The sequence below is a fragment of the Mobula hypostoma genome, chromosome 28 (genome assembly GCF_963921235.1).
Source record: "Mobula hypostoma chromosome 28, sMobHyp1.1, whole genome shotgun sequence".
Taxonomy (NCBI): Eukaryota; Metazoa; Chordata; class Chondrichthyes; order Myliobatiformes; family Myliobatidae; genus Mobula; species Mobula hypostoma.
In genome coordinates, this window is record NC_086124.1 from 23,803,312 (window position 1) to 23,821,428 (window position 18,117).

At 45.0% G+C, this 18,117-nt stretch overlaps 1 protein-coding gene across 1 annotated transcript; it reads left to right on the forward strand.

Moving 5' to 3' along the window:
- Positions 1-973: 973 nt before the first annotated feature.
- On the forward strand, positions 974-17,360 carry LOC134338957 (C3a anaphylatoxin chemotactic receptor-like). The gene is made up of 4 exons (XM_063035178.1): positions 974-1,061; positions 4,505-4,590; positions 14,997-15,069; positions 16,429-17,360. Exons 1-4 carry the CDS (start codon positions 974-976, stop codon positions 17,358-17,360), a joined length of 1,179 nt encoding a protein of 392 aa, XP_062891248.1.
- Positions 17,361-18,117: the final 757 nt, after the last annotated feature.

Genomic DNA, 18,117 nt, shown 5'->3' on the forward strand with positions numbered 1-18,117 from the left:
CCTTGCAGTTGCTTAAATCAGCCCACAAGGATCCAAAATCTTCCGATCCTATGTCACATCTTTCTACTGATTTGATGCCATTCTTTACCAGCAGAGCCGCTCCACCCCATCCGCCTTCCTTCCTGTCCCTCTAATACAATGTGCAGCCTTGGATATTTAGCTCCCAACTGCAACCTTCCTTCAGCCACTGCTCATAATCAGCACAATATCTTACCTGATCATTTGTAACCGTGCAACAGGATCATCTGCCTTATTTCTTATATTCCGTGGTTTGAGATATAGCATATTGCGGACTGTATTTGCTCCGATTTTTTGATTCTGCATCTCTAACGCACCGATAATAACCCCGCTGGCTGCAATTATGTCCAATCATCTGCCTACCCTTCCTGACTGCACGCTATTTTTGTTTGGTTTTTATTTTTTGCCATCGTCCTATCCTGAGTTTTTAAAATCACCATGAATACAATACTTAAGGTATATCAATGCCATCTGCCCAGGATAGAAGTTATCTTTGCGAAACTTTCTGGAGGAAATCACTTCAGCAATGTGGACTAAACTGAGGTGTACCGACAGATGGAGATGAAAGAAGAGTCCAAAGTGTTTCTCACCATAATTACGAACAAACGGTGTTATCGCTGGAATGGGCTTATTTGGCAGTAACATCTGCGCCTGCTCTACGGCAGAAAACAATGGGCCAGGTACTGCAAGGCTCCCAGGCAGTTAGAGACATCATGGTTACCAGTAGATATGACAATGAACATCTCCAAAGTCAATGAAACCGTTGAAACGATTAAAAGATTTGGGGCTCTGAGCACGACACGTATTCTGTACACTTCTGCCAGCTACCTGTCATTTAGATCATTAATTTAAAATTCAAGCGTATATGAAGTCACTATGGAAGAGAAATATCAATGCTTTACATTGTAATGGGCATTGAGGGGCCTTGAAAGTAAGTAGGGAAACGGTGAAACGGATGAAAACTGTGAAGAAAGCTCGGCAGAAGGAAGGATATCCCCTGGTACCCCCGGAGTCACCAGCAGACACGGTAATTCGGGAAACTGGTAACGACCGATACGCTGTAACTTTTGCAACGATCTGTACGGCTGGTCGCAGGGAGACTGACCGTACGGAGGGAGTTTTAAAATTGATTTGCAACAGACCTGTTGGGACGAGGTAGTGAATGGAAATGGGATCCCGAAATGGGATTTTGAGAATATAATGGGATGTTTTGGGAAATAGATGGAGCTGGCAATGTGACACCAGCCCCTTAAACATAAGAGAAAGAAAGAAAAAGAGGAGGAGCCCCCTGTCACGAAGAGTCTCGATGAAAAGCAAGGCCCGGCAGCACCAACCGCTCGGCCACCCTACCCACCCAGCCCCCCCAACGATGCCGGCCCCCGTACCATTATACCCCCCGATACCCCAAATGGTATCTCTCGAAAGGAGACATTTTGGTCCTAATATTCAACCAAATGGACTGATAAACGAGGTAATAGAGATGGTAGCAGCCTGGGTCAGCAGAGTAACCGCACTCGGGAACAATCGGCACATCAGCTCCTGCTGAAAAAGCTGATGAACCCGCACAAGGGGCAGGCGGAGGGGAAGGCAGGGAGGTATAACTGGAGGCAGGGGTACAAACCAGACACATGTCTCAACCAATGGCCACTCACTCCTCCACCTCTCCGACAGTTCGGCCTCCAACAATAATGATAGGAGAAACAGCAATATCAAAGCCACGGACGCCTGCAGAGGTCTGAGCTTTTGTAGCTGAGCTCCCTAATCGAATAAAAAGACCAACAGCGTTCTTCAGTTGGTTGGAACAAATGTGCGAAATTTATAAGCCTCTCCCGGTAGATTTGCGGACTCCTTTTCAAACGTGCCTATGAATTTTCCTGGGCAGCTTTGAAAGATACATTCCCGGTTTCGCCCGGGAAGAATGCGGATTAGCGTAAAGAAGATGAGCAGACACCACAGGGTAAGGAATCTCTGTGTTCTTGGCTGTCCAATAGAGGGAAGGACGCCATAATGAGGGCAGCACAACGGCATAGGGACTTTGGAGAAGTGAGTAGATGCTTTCAGAAGAAGGTTGAAGGAGCCCCTGATTTTATAGCTCGGTTTAAGAATCCCTGAGAGGAGTTTGCCGGAGTTCCCATTTGAGGAGAATGGGCCGTTGGCCAACCAGACTCTGCAAAATTTAATGTTGCCCCAACAAGGCAGATTTTTAAAATGTGAGATTTGAACTGGCAGTCACTGCGAGAGACCTCTGTGTCAAGCTAAAAATGAATGCCGTATTACCATGTGTTCGGCAGTATCGAATAGCAGCTCGGGCAGAAGAAGGCATAGCCCCGGTCATAGACTGCCTGCTCCAACAGGGGGTTCTCAAGTCTACCGTCAGCCCCTGTACACACCAATACTGCCTATACCTAAAGTTGGACGGCATACTGAGCGGCGCGCTCTCTGCATGATGTAAGGGCTGTAAACAGCATTGCAATTCCCATAGCACCGGTGGTACCTGGCGTCAGTATGATTGTTTCATCCATTCCCTCTGATGCTACTATCTACACTGTGGTCGACCTGTGCTCCGCGTTTTTTTCTATTCCTCTCCATCCGGATAGCCAGTATTTGTTTGCCTTCACATACATAGGGCATCAGTATACCTGGACCCGATGCCCCAGGGGTATACCGAAATTCCGGCCGTGTACGCTGCTGCCGTTGAGCATGACTGAGACAAGTGCCATCTGGGAGAAAGTTCCATATTAATACAATACGCCGACGATCTGTTGGTGGCGTCAGCTACACTGGCAGACTGTGTAAAAGACTCAGTGACCCTGCTCCAGTTCCTAGCTGCCCGAAGTCAATGGTGGCTAAATCCAAGCTGCAATTTTGTCAGCCGCATGTGAAGTACCTCGGATTTTAATTGAAGGCTGGGACTCGAGAGATAGGACCGGACCGAATACAGGTCCTTTTACGGATACGGCCGCCTAAAACGAAGAAAGATGTTCTTTCCTTCCTGGGGATGGTCGGCTATTGTCGACAATGAATACACGACTACGGCCTGCATAATGCAGTTGCAAATGAAGCCCCTACGTAGGTAGAGTGGAACTCGGAGAGAGTAAACGCATTACGAGCCCTGAAGCCTGCTATAACCACAGCCCCAGCTTTAGGGGTCTCCAACTATGTGCGTCCTTTCCAGTTATACGTCTGTGAAAACGGAAGGTTCGCTACTGGAGTCCTCACCCAGAGGCATGGGAGCGGATAGAGCCCGGTCGCCTACTGCTGTACGGCGCTCCCCGCAATGGATGCCTGCAAGTCTTCGCAAAGTGGCAGAAACAGCTGTTGTGGTCGAATAGTCGTTGCCACTGGTCCTCGACCACCCCTGTGAAGTCCGGCTGCCCCATGCTGTAATGTTGCTTTTAAACTCATCCGCAACACAACAATTCACCGCCTCTGGACGCACAGGATACGAGGTGATTTAGCTGTTACACCCCAATTATACGTATCGCCGATCACCTGCAGTTAGTCCTGCTTCCTTTGTTCCAGAGCCTTCCGAAGAAGACGAGCATGACTGCATTACTGTACTACAACACTCCACTTCCGCCAGGGTGGATCTGCGAGTAGACCCTTGCAGAATGCGGACGTGATCCTTTTTACGGATGGGTGTTCTCACAAACCAAGGGATGACCCTTGCCGTGGTGGATCTACACCAGACAGTGGACACTATGCGTTACCTCATGGCATTTCAGCCCAGGCTGCAGAACTTTTTGCCCTAACCGAGCCTGTATACTAGCCAAGGGCCAGACAGCCAATATATATACGGACTCTCGCTATGCCTTTGGAGTTGTCCATGATTTCGGCCAAATATAGAAGTATAAGGGTTTCATTACATCAGCGGGAAAGTCCATCAAACCCTGCCAGCTAGTGTTAAATTTGCTGAGGGAACTTAGTTGCCCAGACAGGTAGCGATTATTAATTGTGAAGCGCATTCCAATGCGACAGACGAAATTTCCCAGGGAAATGCCCGCGCTGACCAGGCAGCCAAAAGGGTGACAGCTGCGAGGAGACCAGTCCTTCAAGCTCTCTGTGCCACGAATACCCCCCCCCTCCTCCCTGTTTTAGGGCCCGCTGAATTACAGGAAGCACAGCAGAACTCTAGCCCATAGGAAAAGCGAACGTGGGAGAAGGCACAATGCCGCTTTAAAAAGGGATTTTGCTTTCACCCAGAGTAGACCCAGCTGGTTTGCCCGAGAAACTGTGTTTGCCCCTGTGTCGCCTAGTGCACGCAGATGCACACATGGGCACAGGAGGGATGCAACATTCAATCGATCGTCAATGGTATGCACCTGGCAGACCGGAAACTACAGTATACAGAAAATCACTCGCTCCTGCCTGATTTGTCAGCAAATTAACCAGGGACCGGGAGCAGTTAAGTATGACAACCTTCCGATGCCTAAAATGTCCTTTGAAAAATTGGAAATTGATTTTGTTCATATGCCCCCTGCCTCAGGATATAAGTACATGTTGGTCATTGTGGATATGGTCACCCGATGGGTGGAGGCTTCTTCCACCCGGAAAAATGACGCACGAACTGTGGTAAAGATATTGTGCAAGGAAATAATACCTAGATATGGAATACCCATGGGGTTAAACAGTGACAGAGGTGCTCACTTTCCGGGCAGGATTGAAAAGGATTTAGTGCAGGCCATGGGGTTTGAATCGAAGTTGCATATTGCAGGAATGGTTGCAGTCTCAATGGTGCTGAGAACGGGCCAGGATGGCCTTGTGGCCTCGAAGGATGGTACTATCGGCCTTCTTCCCGCAACCCGTCCAACCTAAGGTCAGGAGTTAGTGTAACTCCACCGCAGCGGACCGGTAAAAAAAAATCTTCTGTTACTGCAATAACAATTCGAGCTACCCTTACCAAGTAGGCGATTTCTCCTGCTCAAAAAATAAGACTGCCTCTGCTGACACTCTACCCCGTCCCCTTAATGGCACTTACCCGAAATGATGGAAGACACAGCCAGCAAGGAGCACTGGTGAGGTGAAGCGGTGTACCCAGGTAAGAAAAGACCCTTCTCCGATGCATATGAACTCCCTTATGAGGAAGAGAAGGAAATACCACAGTAAGGAGTGTAAATCTCGAAGATTAACAAGGAGGGAACTATGGAAGAAATATTTCAAGGCATAACGTTGTAATGGGCATTGAGGGAATAATGAATTGTTTTTAAATGTGAAATCGATGTCTATAATCATTTACCTGTAACTAATGTACTCTGTGTGACTGAACTGTGCCTTGTAGCAGAGATATAAAAATCTCTATCTGTAGTTCTTTGTTTTGAGAGTTTTTAACCGTCTGCGTTTGAGTCAGCTTGCCTTATATATATTTGAGAAGAAACACTTATGTAAAATGTGTAGCTACTCAAGGAGTTGTTTTTTTTTGCTTCTTCGATATTCGGTAGCGTTGCTAGAGTTCCAGTAAAGTACTAAGAAACTGATTGCGAAGATTTGCATTGATGTCGTCATGCAGGATGCAGTGGACTAATTATACATTGTTCTCTAAAACGTTAGACATTGTTTTCTGTATATTTAAATGCTAGGCAAAGGTTTAAATAAGGAACTATCAGGTCATAAATTGTCCTGAAGCACGTGACATTTACTTCTGTAAAAATCCACTTAAGTGTCTCTTGTCACGTACCATTCATGCATAAGTATGGCTGAGTTTTCTTGTTTGACAGAGTCCCAAGACCCTGATTTTAGGAACTTGGGCCCTCCATGATATCATGTATCAATAAAGATTTTCCGAACCGGCTCCCTTTGGGTCCGTGTACTCTTTTTCAGCAACAGTCACGATTCACTCTCGCAGTCATCATGTCTACTGGCAATGTTGGAACACAAGTGTGGAGGAGATACAGACTCCCAATGTAGAGATGGTGACCAGAGTTTGTTTATAAAATTCCAACAGAACATTCGTCGCTTGGTGGATTGCCACCGTGAGACGTAGCATTCCCAAAACTGGGATCCCGCGTTCAGCTCTAATTCGGAGACTGCTAGCATAAAAAAGTAACATAGAATCGCCGAGCATATCAAAATAAAATGAGCAAGGCTAAACAGAAAGCACCGGGACCGCATCCTAAAGAGCGAGTCACTCGAGAGAAAAAAAAAAGCAGGAAGAAATGACATTCATTGACATGTCTCGTTAAAGTTAACGAATTCGGATGCTCCAATACTCTCAGATCTCAACACGCTCCTGGACCCCGCAAAGTCAGCGGCATTACGACCCGAGTAGGCGGTCACTCCCGACGGATGTACTGTATACGTGCGGCTGCTCTCCTCTTACGCAGATGAAAAGACGTTTTCCATCTTCTGAAATTAATGTGATTATTGGAGTGTATTTTGTATTGGTTTCCTTCAGGTTTTCGGTGTTTCTTTCTTGTGGCCGATGGCCGGGGGGCTGAGCTGTTAATTGTTGCATGTAAGAGGCGGTGTTGGGGAAATTGGTGTCACTGTCTCTGTTCCTTTCAGAAAGTAAGTGGTCGAAAACCTAATGTGTAGGGAGTCTTTGATTGTTATAGTGGCCGATTTTTTTTTAATGCCCGCGAGGGGGAATATTGGGGTCTGCGAGCTATGTTTCCATTTTTCCCGTGCCGAATAGACTGGTGTAGTCGATGTGTTTTCTTTCCTCAACATCTACGGTCGTTCTGTATTTAATCGCTATCCGTAATAAATAAATATCATCGTTTAATCACACATGCAGCGATAATAAGAGAGATAACAGTGATATGCTTAAATTATACTGAGTCAACACCCACCGCTATGTCAACAATTCACAATTTCACCCAGGGGGTGACCCTGCTGTTTGTCTTGGGGTTAAGAACTGGGGAAGAAGGCGGGGCCACGAACATCTGAAGCCCCACCCACCCACCCGACGCAACTTTTAAAGTAGTTGGCTTCTTAATGCAGTTTGTCCCTCTCTCCTCAGTGACAGGACCCAACTGCACCACTCCGCTCATTGGTATCTCCCGTCACAGCGCTCTCCTACCCGCTCCGCTCCTAGTCAGTGGTCGCGCCCGCGCGATTGACCAAAACATGCCGACGAGATAGAAGTCCATTGCCAATATAGACAACTGGCTTCCACTTGTATCCTTTGGTGGATACACATCGACCGGGTGCTTCAGCACAACGGACGAGCTTAGCGGTCGGGTGGAGTAAATGCCGAATCACCGCTCGGAAAACAGACGACAGACACGAACACTGCGGGGCCGCGGCGACTTTCCTGAACTGAAAATGCGCGGTGGGTGGAGGCTTCTGGAGAATGTACTCTAGATGTTATTGCTTACAGGGCATGCGCTGCGTTGCGGAGCATCCTGAGGAATATAGCAGATTCGGAATACTTCAACTGCGCATGCTCTATAGCTCATGAGCTCTTTAGGAATCCTGCATCCTCCTGGAAGTTCTAGTTTCACAATATTATAAGGTCTCAATGATTTCTGCACGTTAGACTGGAAATGGCCAGTACAACTTGAAAAGTTACTTTCATTTATCTATGAGATCCAATAAGGCCGGTATATATTCCCCATTCCCAACAGCCCACCAGAAAGATGGGGGTGAACTGCGCCCTTGAATCGCCACAGTCTGTTGAAAGGGACTGCTGGGGCCGAGGATGCAGGGTTCAGAGCCGTTGACGGTGATGGATTTGATTTAACTTGCCCGTGATCGAATGGCAGAGCAGACTTGATCGGCCGGCTGGCCTCATTCTCTTGCCTTAAGTTCTTATGAAGTTGGGTTAGCGGATGGCTCTTAGGTGGTTGGTATTGTTCGCTGCCGCCCCGCCCCCCGCGGGAAATGCAGCAGGGTTGAGTGGGGGTGTTACCGGAATTGTCCGGGCGAGCAAACGATCTGAATTGTGCGGACATACACTGTCCGCCAGTGTTGGAGATTGGTGTCTAACGTCAGGAGTGGCAGTTGTGGGTCTTCTTGTCAGACGAGTCAAGGTTGTTAGCCCTGGATCAGTGAATGTGAGGAGTCGACTAAGGTACTAAAAGTCACAAAGGGACGGCCCGGTGATGGGCACTGCAACAACGACTCCCAAGATCAGACACAGAGTGAAGCCCGTTCTACATTCTCCCATCCTATACTTCCGGAGTCAGACACAGAATGAAGGGCTCTCCTAATCGTTCCATAACACACTCCCCGAGTCAGACACAGAGTGCAGCATCCTCCACACTGTCCCATTACACTCTCCCGGGGTCAAGCAGAGCGTGAAGTTCCCTCCACACCGTCCAATCGCACACTCCATGGATCAGACACAAAGTGAAGCTCCCTTTACGCCGTCCCGTCACCCACTACCAGCGTCAGACACAATGAGTTCCAGTGAGGAAGAAATCACTGATAGTCTCCACGTACTGGTGATGAAACTCTTGTTCACATATGGTTGGGATTTCTGCAGCATTCATGGACTCAGGGTCTCAGACTATATTTATTGTCTGAGTGTATTTACTGATATCTTATATGCACGTGCTAACGTTTATGTTGTTTTGTTATGTGTTGCTGTTGGTATTTTTTTTTACCTTGGCCCCGAATAAAGCTGTTGCGTTTGGCTATAATCATGTGTGCTTGATTAACAATTAAATTAAACTATGAAATGTGGATGCAAAGGCTCATGGCGTCGTAGTTAAACATTGGGGACGTAATTCCAAAGCATGGTCACACTGGGGACAACATTTCAGAGATTCCCTTCGAGGGTCTTCGGCCGAGCGACAGTGGTGGAGACAGATATGGACCTTTTTCAACGAGAGTATCTTCCCCCTTTGCATCAGGGACCTAGAGCGGAGGCTATCGCTCAGTGCGTTCAGAACACAACATGTTGAACAATGAAACACGGGAACTGGTCCTACAGCACACCATTTCTGTGATAAACCATACCCCAAACTATATTAATCGCTTCAAACTTGGTGCATATCTCTTCATTCCATTCAATTATAAACACCATAGGACAATTAGATATAGAAGCAGAATAAGACCATTCAGCCCATCGAGTCTGATTTATTATCCACCTCAGCGACATTCTCTGGTCTTCTATCCATACACTAGGGCACGTTTTCTCAATCGAGAGCTCGGCAACCTCCAGGGTAGAGGGGTGGAGATAAATATCTACCAAAAGAGGTGGAAGACGCTCATTCCCTCCGGTAGCCTGCAGGTCACCATTAGGCACGCTGCAACACCTGCTTTGATCTCCCGATCAGTGTCACATGGAGCCGTGAGGGCAGGTGGTATGTGTAGTTGCTGTATATCACAGATCCTGACTATGCGACCTGTGATGCCAGGCAGACAATCTCAGAAGGACATTGATAATGGCTGGGTTAAACTATCTTGTAAAGATACTGGCCAGAAGAAGGCACACGAACACGGCGGCGACTTTCCGGAAGAGAAAATGCGCTTTTGGTGGAAGTACACACACAAAATGCCGGTGAAACGCAGCAGGCCAGGCAGCATCCAGAGGAAGAAGTACAATCAACGTTTCGGGCCCAGACCTTTCGTCAGGACTAACTGAAAGAAGAGTGAGTAAGAAATTTGAAAGAGGTTGATCCTGCTGAATGTAGTCTACAATGCTCTTGTTTACAGGGTGTGCGCTCCGTTGTGAAGTATCTAGGGAAATGTATTAAATGAGGAATAATTCAACCGCGCATGCTCTATAGCAAATGGGGTTAATTTCAGAAATTAACCACGTGGCCTCCTTATAACTTAACTTCTCAAAAATAAAAGGAAATGTTTTGTTATTCACTGCTCTCTGAGTAAACTATTATCTCATGATGTCAACACCTCAACTTCCTCATATTGAGCTTCCTGTAACGACATACCCAGAGTGTCTCTACTGATGTGGAGTAACACATCTCTGCTGCTCATTCGGAATTTAGACCGCACCTTTGCTAAATCAGCATCCAAATACCGCACAAGAAACAACTCCTCAAAATACCTCGAGCACCCAATGAATTCGACCGTCCATCACCCTTCAGGTCCTGTGCAATGTTACTCCCATGCGCACAAGGGTATTTAACGACTGAGTGCAAGTATCCAAACCGGCGGAGGACCGGGACGGAGCCGGAGATTTCAGGCAAAGGTGCGATGAATTTCCACGGGATGCAGATAACAGATAGAGAGATAGTGTAGACAGTCAGAATCGCTTTCCCATTGTGGGAGCAACATTGACAGGAAGGTTTATATTTATCATGAGGTCATGAGGACATGATTATTTTGGTATCAGAGAGTGTAATGCCCTGGTTCATATTTTTACCGTTATTTTGTAAGTATTTCATTTTAGTCTTCAGCCTCCAAGTTCACGAAACCAAATCCTTAACTATCGACTCCAATATCTTCCTAACCACTGCGGTCAGAGTAACTGGCCTACAATATCCTTTCTTCTTCCTCTCTCCATTTTTGAAGAGTGGAATGACGTTTGCAATTTTACAGTCTTCGGACCTATTCCAAAAACCAGTGATCCTTGAAAGATCATTACGAATGCCTTTACAATCCCTTCAGCCACCTCTTTCTGAACACTGGGGTGTACACCATCTGGTCTGTGTGACTCATCCACGTTCAGACCTATCAGTTTGCCAAGGATCTTTTCCCCAGAAACGTTAACTTCACACACTTCATGATCCACGATACACGAATGGTATTATACAGTAACTAGGAGCTTAATGACCAAGGATATACATTGTACCGCAAGGGCAGGCAGGACTGCAGAAGGTGTGGCGTGGGTGTGATTGTGAAAAAAATGAATTGAAATCATAAGTAAGAGGTGTCAATGGAAAGAAGGTTATTGAATCTTTGTGGATTCACTATGAGAATTCAGATACAATTCCGAAAATACTTTGGCTTGCTGAGATTTTTCTATCGAGTATCATTTTTCTAATTATTTTTAAACCCTCTATGATTGATATGGCTTTTAAAGAATAAGAAGTATTAGGTATTAAATGCTTTCAGGACTTGTTTGTAGAGGGAAGTATCTTTTCGTTTGAACAACTCTCAACGAAATACAGTTTTCCTAAAACTCATTTTTTTCTTCGATACCTACAAATAAGAGATTTTTTACGGTCTCAAATAAGAACATTTCTTAAAAGCCATGAGAAGAACCTACTAGATGTATTTTTTAATTAGAAACCTTTTTATAATGGATCTATATCTACCGTCTAAAATATGCTGTTGAGAATGAGAAGTGTTCCTTCAGATACCATAAAAAAAACTTTGGGAACAATATTTACAGACTTCAATTTCTGAGTAAACTTGGAATCAAATTTATAAATTGGTTAACACTTCATCGTTATGTGCCCGCCACTCTCTCCTACAATTTGAAGTGGTACATAGGGCCCATATGACCAAGGATAAATTGTCTCGCTTTTATTTAGGTATATCTCCGTTTTGTGATCAATATAATAATGGAGAAGCTTCACTCATTTCTATGTTTTGGACATGTCCGAGTCTTGAATAATATTGGAAAGAAGTACTTCAAACCTTCTTGATACTTTTCAAAGTAAACTTTAAACCTAATCCTTTGACACTTTTATTTGGTATTGTTGGAGGAAACGATATCATTTTCGAGTCATCTGACTTGCATATTTGGCTTTTATTTATCCTATGGCCAGAAGGACAATCTTGCTCAAATGGAAAGCTGCGGCCCCACCCATTCACGCTCAATCGTCTCGTGATGTCATGTCATGTATAAATTCAGAGAACATTCGATGTTTAATCTCTGAATCCAGCAAAGACTTTCAAACATTGTAGGTAACGTGTTTGAATTATTTTCAAAACATTTGATTTGCTGTTAAAGCACAGATGATGACTGAAACTTTTCTTCTTTTTTTTCTTTACTAATCATCTTCGGTCTCGGTAGTGAGTAAGATTTTTTTATATAATAAAATTACTATATTTCAATCTTACGAATTAATTAATCAGTAATGATATAGCGTAAGGAGTCTTTATATGCGATATATTTTTTTCTGTACTCTCTGTTTTTATATGCAAAATTAATAATAAAAATATTAGAAAGGAATCGTTGTGGATAGGATCTTCCTGTTAGGTTGCAAGGAAGGTTTAAAAGTTTGAGAGAGCCATGGTTTTCAAGGGATATTGGAAACTTGGTTCGGAAAAAGAGAGGGATCTACAATAAATATATGCATCTTGGAGTTAATGAGGTGCTCGAGGAATATAAAGAATGTAATAAAGAATCTTAAGAAAGAAATTAGAAGTGCTAAAATAAGATAGGAGGTTATTTAGGTAAGTAGGTGAAAATGAATCGAAAGGGTTTCTACAGTTATACTAATAGCAAATGGATAGTGAGGGATAAAATTGGTCACTCAGAGAATCAGAGAAGACGGCTATAGGCGGAGCCAAAAGAAATGGGGGATATTTTGAACAATTTCTTTTCTTCGGTATTCACTAAGGAGAAGGATTTTGAATTGTGTAAGTTAAGGAAACAAGACGGGTATTTATGGAAAGTACGACGATTAAAGAAAAGGAAGTACTGGCGCTGTTGAGGAATCTAAAAGTGGATAAGTCTCTTGGACCGGACAAGATATTCACTAAGACCTTGAGGGAAGTTAGTGTGGAAATCGCAGGGGCTCTGACAGAAATATTTCAAGTATCATTAGAAACGGGGATGGATGTTGCCAGAGGATTGGCATATTGCTCATGTTTAATGCTGAAAAATGTGAGGTGCTACATTTTGTTGGGACTAATCAAAATAGGACATACATGGTAAATGGTAGGGCATTGAAGAATGCAGTAGAACAGAGGTATCTAGGAATAATGGTGCATAGTTCCCTGAAGGTGGAATCTCATGTGGATAGGGTGGTGAAGAAAGCTTTTGGTATACTAGCCTTTAATAATCAGAGTATTGAGTACAGTAGTTCGGATGTAATGTTGAAATAGTATAAGGTATTGGTGCGGCCAGATTTGGAGTATTGTGTACAGTTCTGGTCACCGAATTATCGGAAAGATGTCAATAAAATTGGGAGAGTACAGAGGAGATTATTAAAACGTTACCTGCGTTTCATCTCCTAAGTTACAGATAAAGGTTTAACAAGTTAGGTCTTTATTCTTTGGAGCGTAGAATGTTGCGAAGGGACTTGATAGAGGTATTTAAAATTATGAGGGGGATAGATAGAATTGACGTGGATAGGCTTTTTCCATTTGAGAGTGGGGGGATTCAAATAAGAGGACATGAGTTGAGAGCTGAAGGGAAAAAGTTTAGGGCGTAACATGAGGGGGAACTTCTTTACTCAGAGAGTGGTAGCTGTGTGGAACGAGCATCCAGCAGAAGTGGTTGAGGCAGGGTCGATGTTGTCGTGTAAAGTAAATTTTGAAAGCTATATGGACAGGAAAGGAATCGGGGGTTATGGCTGAGAGCAGGTCGGTGGAGCAAGGTGAGAGTAAGAGTTCGCCACAGACCAGAAGGGCCTAGATGGCCTGTTTCCGTGCTGTAATTGCTATATGGTTATATGGATAGAGCCAAAAAAAAAAGTGCAAGAGTAAGAAGTCCCTGTCTTAGTCGCTGAAGAACTGAGGGAAAAGTTTGAGGTAAAAGAACACTAAGGGAAAAGTGATCATTTTATGATTGAATTTATCCTGAAGAAATTGCTCTGAACACATATGTATCAGGTACGACTGCAGAATATAGGTAATTAGAGTGACCGCAGGATATAGGTAATTAGAGACTTGAGAGAGGCGTTGGCCAGAATTGATTGGAAAAGAACACTTTGGACTTTGGTAGAACCGCAATGGCTGGAATTTCCGGAAGCAGCTCGGAAGGCACAGCTTATAAACATCCGAACAGAAGGAAGTATTCTAAAGGCACAATGAAACAATCGTGGGGAAGAAAAGAAGTTAACGCCAAAAGAAAGCCAAACGGTAACTAAAAATACAGCGAGATTTACTAGGAATTCAAAGGATTAGGTAGCTTTGAAAAACCAACAGAAGGAAACTAAAAAGTAATTGAAGATGGAATACGAAGGTAAACTGACCAATAAAGTTAAAGAGGATACCAAATGTTTCCTAAGATAAGTAAAGTGTAAAAGAGAGGCAAGAATGGATATTGGGCCTCTGTAAATAAGTGCTGTTGAGTTAGTAATGGGGGACACGGAATTGGTAGATGATCTGAATACGTATTTTGTATCTCTGCTGACTGTGGAAGACACGATCATGATGGGTGTGAATTCACTATTCCTGGAGAGAAAGTTCTGGGGTAAATCGTAGGGCTGGGATAGATCAGTCACCTGGAACACATGAAGTAATCACAAAAAGAACCTCTGCACTGTCCCATCGCACATTGTCCGGCAGAAATAAATCCCGTGGCCTCTAATAAATGAAATGTTTTATTCCTCACTCCTCTCTGAGTGAAGTATTATCTCATGATGTCAACACCTGAAATTCTTTATATTGAGCTTCTTGTAACTTCAAACCCAGAGAGATTGGACGGCTGTAAAAAGATGCTGGAGATGTACTAAAGGCGGACACGCAAACGGCGGAACACTTGAATAGGTATTTTCCATCAGTGTTCACTGTGGAAGACACGAGCATGAAGTGTCTGAATTCACTCTTCCTTGAGAGAAAGTTCTGGGGAATCAAAAGGTCTGAAGGTAGATAAATCACCTGACCTTATGGGGTTAATTTCAGAAATTTACCACGTGATCGCTTTATCTACTTTACTTCTGAAAAACAAACGGAAATGTTTTTTTCCTTGTGCTTTCTGAGTAAAGTGTTATCTCATGATTTCAACAACTCAACTTCCTTATATTGAGCTTCTTGGATCTTCAAACCCACAGAGTCTCTACCGAGGTGGACGAACTCATCTCTTCGCTCATTCGGAACCAAGGCCCCATCTTTACTAAATCAGCATCCAAATTCAGCACAAGACACAACTCCTCGATCTACCTCGAGCACTTAGGGAATCCCACCGTCCGTCTCTGTGCAAGTTCTGTTCAAGATTACTTTCGTGCGCTCAGGAGAACTTAATGTCTGAGTACAAGTATCCAAAACTGCTGAGGACCGGGACGGAGCCGGAGGTTCCAGGGAAAGGTGAGATGCATTTCCACGGGTTTTATATTAATTTGGAAATGTGATGGCTGATCAGGGATCATCAGCGTGGTGGCGGCGTTGTGGAAGGAACCCTGCCTTACTACTTTCGGGAGGTTTTTCAGGAGAGTATATTCTGTTAGGCAATGAAGGCAGGGCAGTGGGATTGTCAATATGCAGTTCAGTGACGAGAACTTCAGAGGTTAGGAAGCCTGGGCTTGTTTTCCATGCGGCCGAAAGCAGCTTACGGATAGCCTAATAAAAAAAATTAAAATACTAGCTATAGAGATGGTGCAGACAGGTAGAATGGCTTTTCCATTGTAGGAGCAACATTGAGGGTAAGGCTTATATTTATCCTGAGCGGAGACTTAAACGAATATAAAGGCTAGGCTATTTTAAAGTTTATTTTAATGTTTAGTTAGATTTAGAGATAAAGTACGGTAATCAGCCCTTCCGACCCGACGAGACCGTGCCGCCCAATTACTGTCATGTGATCAATTAACCTCCTGGCGTCTCGAGTTTCTGGGGTTGAAAGGTTTGTCATATGAGGAACTCACTTCTACTCACTGAAATTCAGAAGAATTGGTGGGCGGTGGGGATGTCTTCATAGAAAGCTGCCCAATGTTAAAAGGCCTCGAAAGAGTGGATGTGGAATAGATGTTTCCTATGGTGAAGTAGGCTAAGACTAGACGACACAGCGTCAGAATGCAGGGCCGTCCTTTTAACAGGGAGCTTATGAGCACTTTGGAAAGCCATTCTACAGTACTCTGCAAATTGTCTGAGGCACAAACTGTATTTAGAGACACACGTGGAGCAGCCCTTTCTGCCATCTGGTCCGCGCCGCCCAGCAACCAACCTATTTAATGGTAGCCTTATCACAGGATATGTTACAATGATCAAATAACCTCATAACTAGCACGTCTGTGGAACATGGGAGTACCCGGAGCCAACTCACACGGTCTCGGGAACTACTATTAGTGGTTGTAGCTACCTGATCACTCTAATCCAGTACAATATTCTCCTGGCTTCAGAGGCTGATACAGATCCAAATAACGGCTGTGTTCGGGTGGATACCCTTCATAGGGAACGCCTCCGTGTCACTTTGTTTCACGTGGGGAGGATAAAACACGGCGGAAAGCACACGGTGTTTGACAGATCTGGGCGGTCGGGGTCCAGCGGCAAGTAATGTAAGAAGATTGTGGTCTCTGCGCTGCAGCAGACTTACTCTGCCTTCACTGCCATATTACGTGTGCTGTTTCTGTTCCGTGTGGCTATCTTCGCTCTTCGTTCTCTCTTTCCCTCCTCAATACCTCTTCGCTCAATTATTCAACCCTCTAACTTCCACAATTTTTCGACCACCAGACCAGACAATGTCGCTCTCTGAAGGAGTGTGCAATTTGACGTTCACTGGGAATCCCTGCCCCAACAATTTCGCGGCCGGTGGATTCAGAATGGAGTGGAGAGCTCCTTCCGTCATGACAATAGTCATCCTCATCGTTACCGTCCTACTGGGCGTCCCGGGCAACGGCGCAGTCATCTGGGTGACGGGCTTCAAGATGAAAAGTAACGTCTGGAATGTGTGCTTCCTGAACCTGGCTGTGGCTGACCTGATTTATTGCCTGTGTCTCCCCTTATACATCATTCTCCAGCTTGAATGCGTTTATTTCTGGCTGCTTGTATTACCCACTATGTTCCTCGTCGCTTTTGCCAGCCTATATCTGTTATGCCTGATCAGCATCTACCGCTGCCTGGCTATTACACGGCCCATCTGGTTCCAGCAACACCTGAGCATCCCATGGGTTCGTGTGACCTGCTTCGTGGTCTGGGTTATAGCCATCGTCATCTTTATGCTTGTAATCCTCTCTCGGTGTTTTTTCAAGTGTGCGCTAATTTGGGTTACCTTCACCTTCGCCCTCCCGCCCCTTGTAATTATGATCATTTTCTATGCCCTCGTTGGCTGGAGGCTGCAAGGGGCCAGGTTCGCTGAGTCCAGGAAGCCCATACGCCTGATCGTTACCGCGATAGCCGCCTTTATGATCTGCTGGCTTCCTAGCGTTCTCTACGCCCTCATATCACACGACTGCATGTTACAACCTTCTGACTGGTACATTCTCACTGAGGCCCTGGCCTCATTCAACAGCGCCCTCAACCCTTTTATCTACGTCTTCGCCAGCAGCGACTTCCGTCAGGTCTTCAGGCGCTCCCTGTTTGCCTCGCTCCAGCTGGCCTTCACCGAGCATGAGCCAAAGCGTGAGACCGAGAACCGCAATCCCACCTCAAATACGAATGTCTGATAGAATACCTCGTGTGCCCTCAGCCGACCAATATCTCCTGACCACAGACACAGTGGACAGTCGGCTGCAGATATGGTCAGCATTGGAGGCTTTCCTGCACACTTATTCCAATCTCTCAGAACATGGAGCGTCGAACAATACAGCTCAGGGACAGGCCATTCTGTCTACTATTGTCGGATCAATTAAATTAGTAAATTAATGGCCAATTAATCTAATCCCCTCTGAATACCCAATGTCGATATCCTTCCAATTAGCTCATTTCACCGACATAAACATCCCTTAAAAGTCTCTAAGCTATCTATCTTTACCATCATCCCAGTCAGCGCATACCAAGCATGCACCGCTCTCTGTGTAAACTACTTGCCCCTCGCATCTCCCTTGTAATTACGCCGTCTCCTCTTAAATACATGGCCTTTGGTGTTAGACATTTCAACCTTGGGTAATATATACTGTTGTTCTGTGCCTTTCATAACCTACCAAAATTCCATCAGGTCTCCCCTGTCTTTTCGCTATGACATGTACATAGATTTCTCAAAATTCCAGTCATGCCCTCCCTCCTACACCACTCCCCATCCCCTTTTTCCTCTCTCACATTGCCTGCACATCCCCTCCCTCTGTTGCTCCTTCCACCTTATCTTTCTTTCATGAGCTTCTATCCTCTCCCCTTCTCGAGCCCTGTATCTCTTTCACCAATCAACTTCCCAGTTCTTTACGTTATCCATTGCCCCCCGCCCCACCCCGCGTCCCCGGTTTGACG

Excerpts from the sequence above, each read along its gene's own strand:
- LOC134338957 (XM_063035178.1), top strand. The coding sequence starts at position 974 with ATGAAAACTGTGAAGAAAGCTCGGCAGAAGGAAGGATATCCCCTGGTA. Across the intron at positions 1,062-4,504 it reads CACGGTAATTCGGGAAACTG|GATATAAGTACATGTTGGTC; the intron begins GTAACGACCGAT and ends CCCCTGCCTCAG. Across the intron at positions 4,591-14,996 it reads AAAATGACGCACGAACTGTG|GAGAACTTAATGTCTGAGTA; the intron begins GTAAAGATATTG and ends TCGTGCGCTCAG.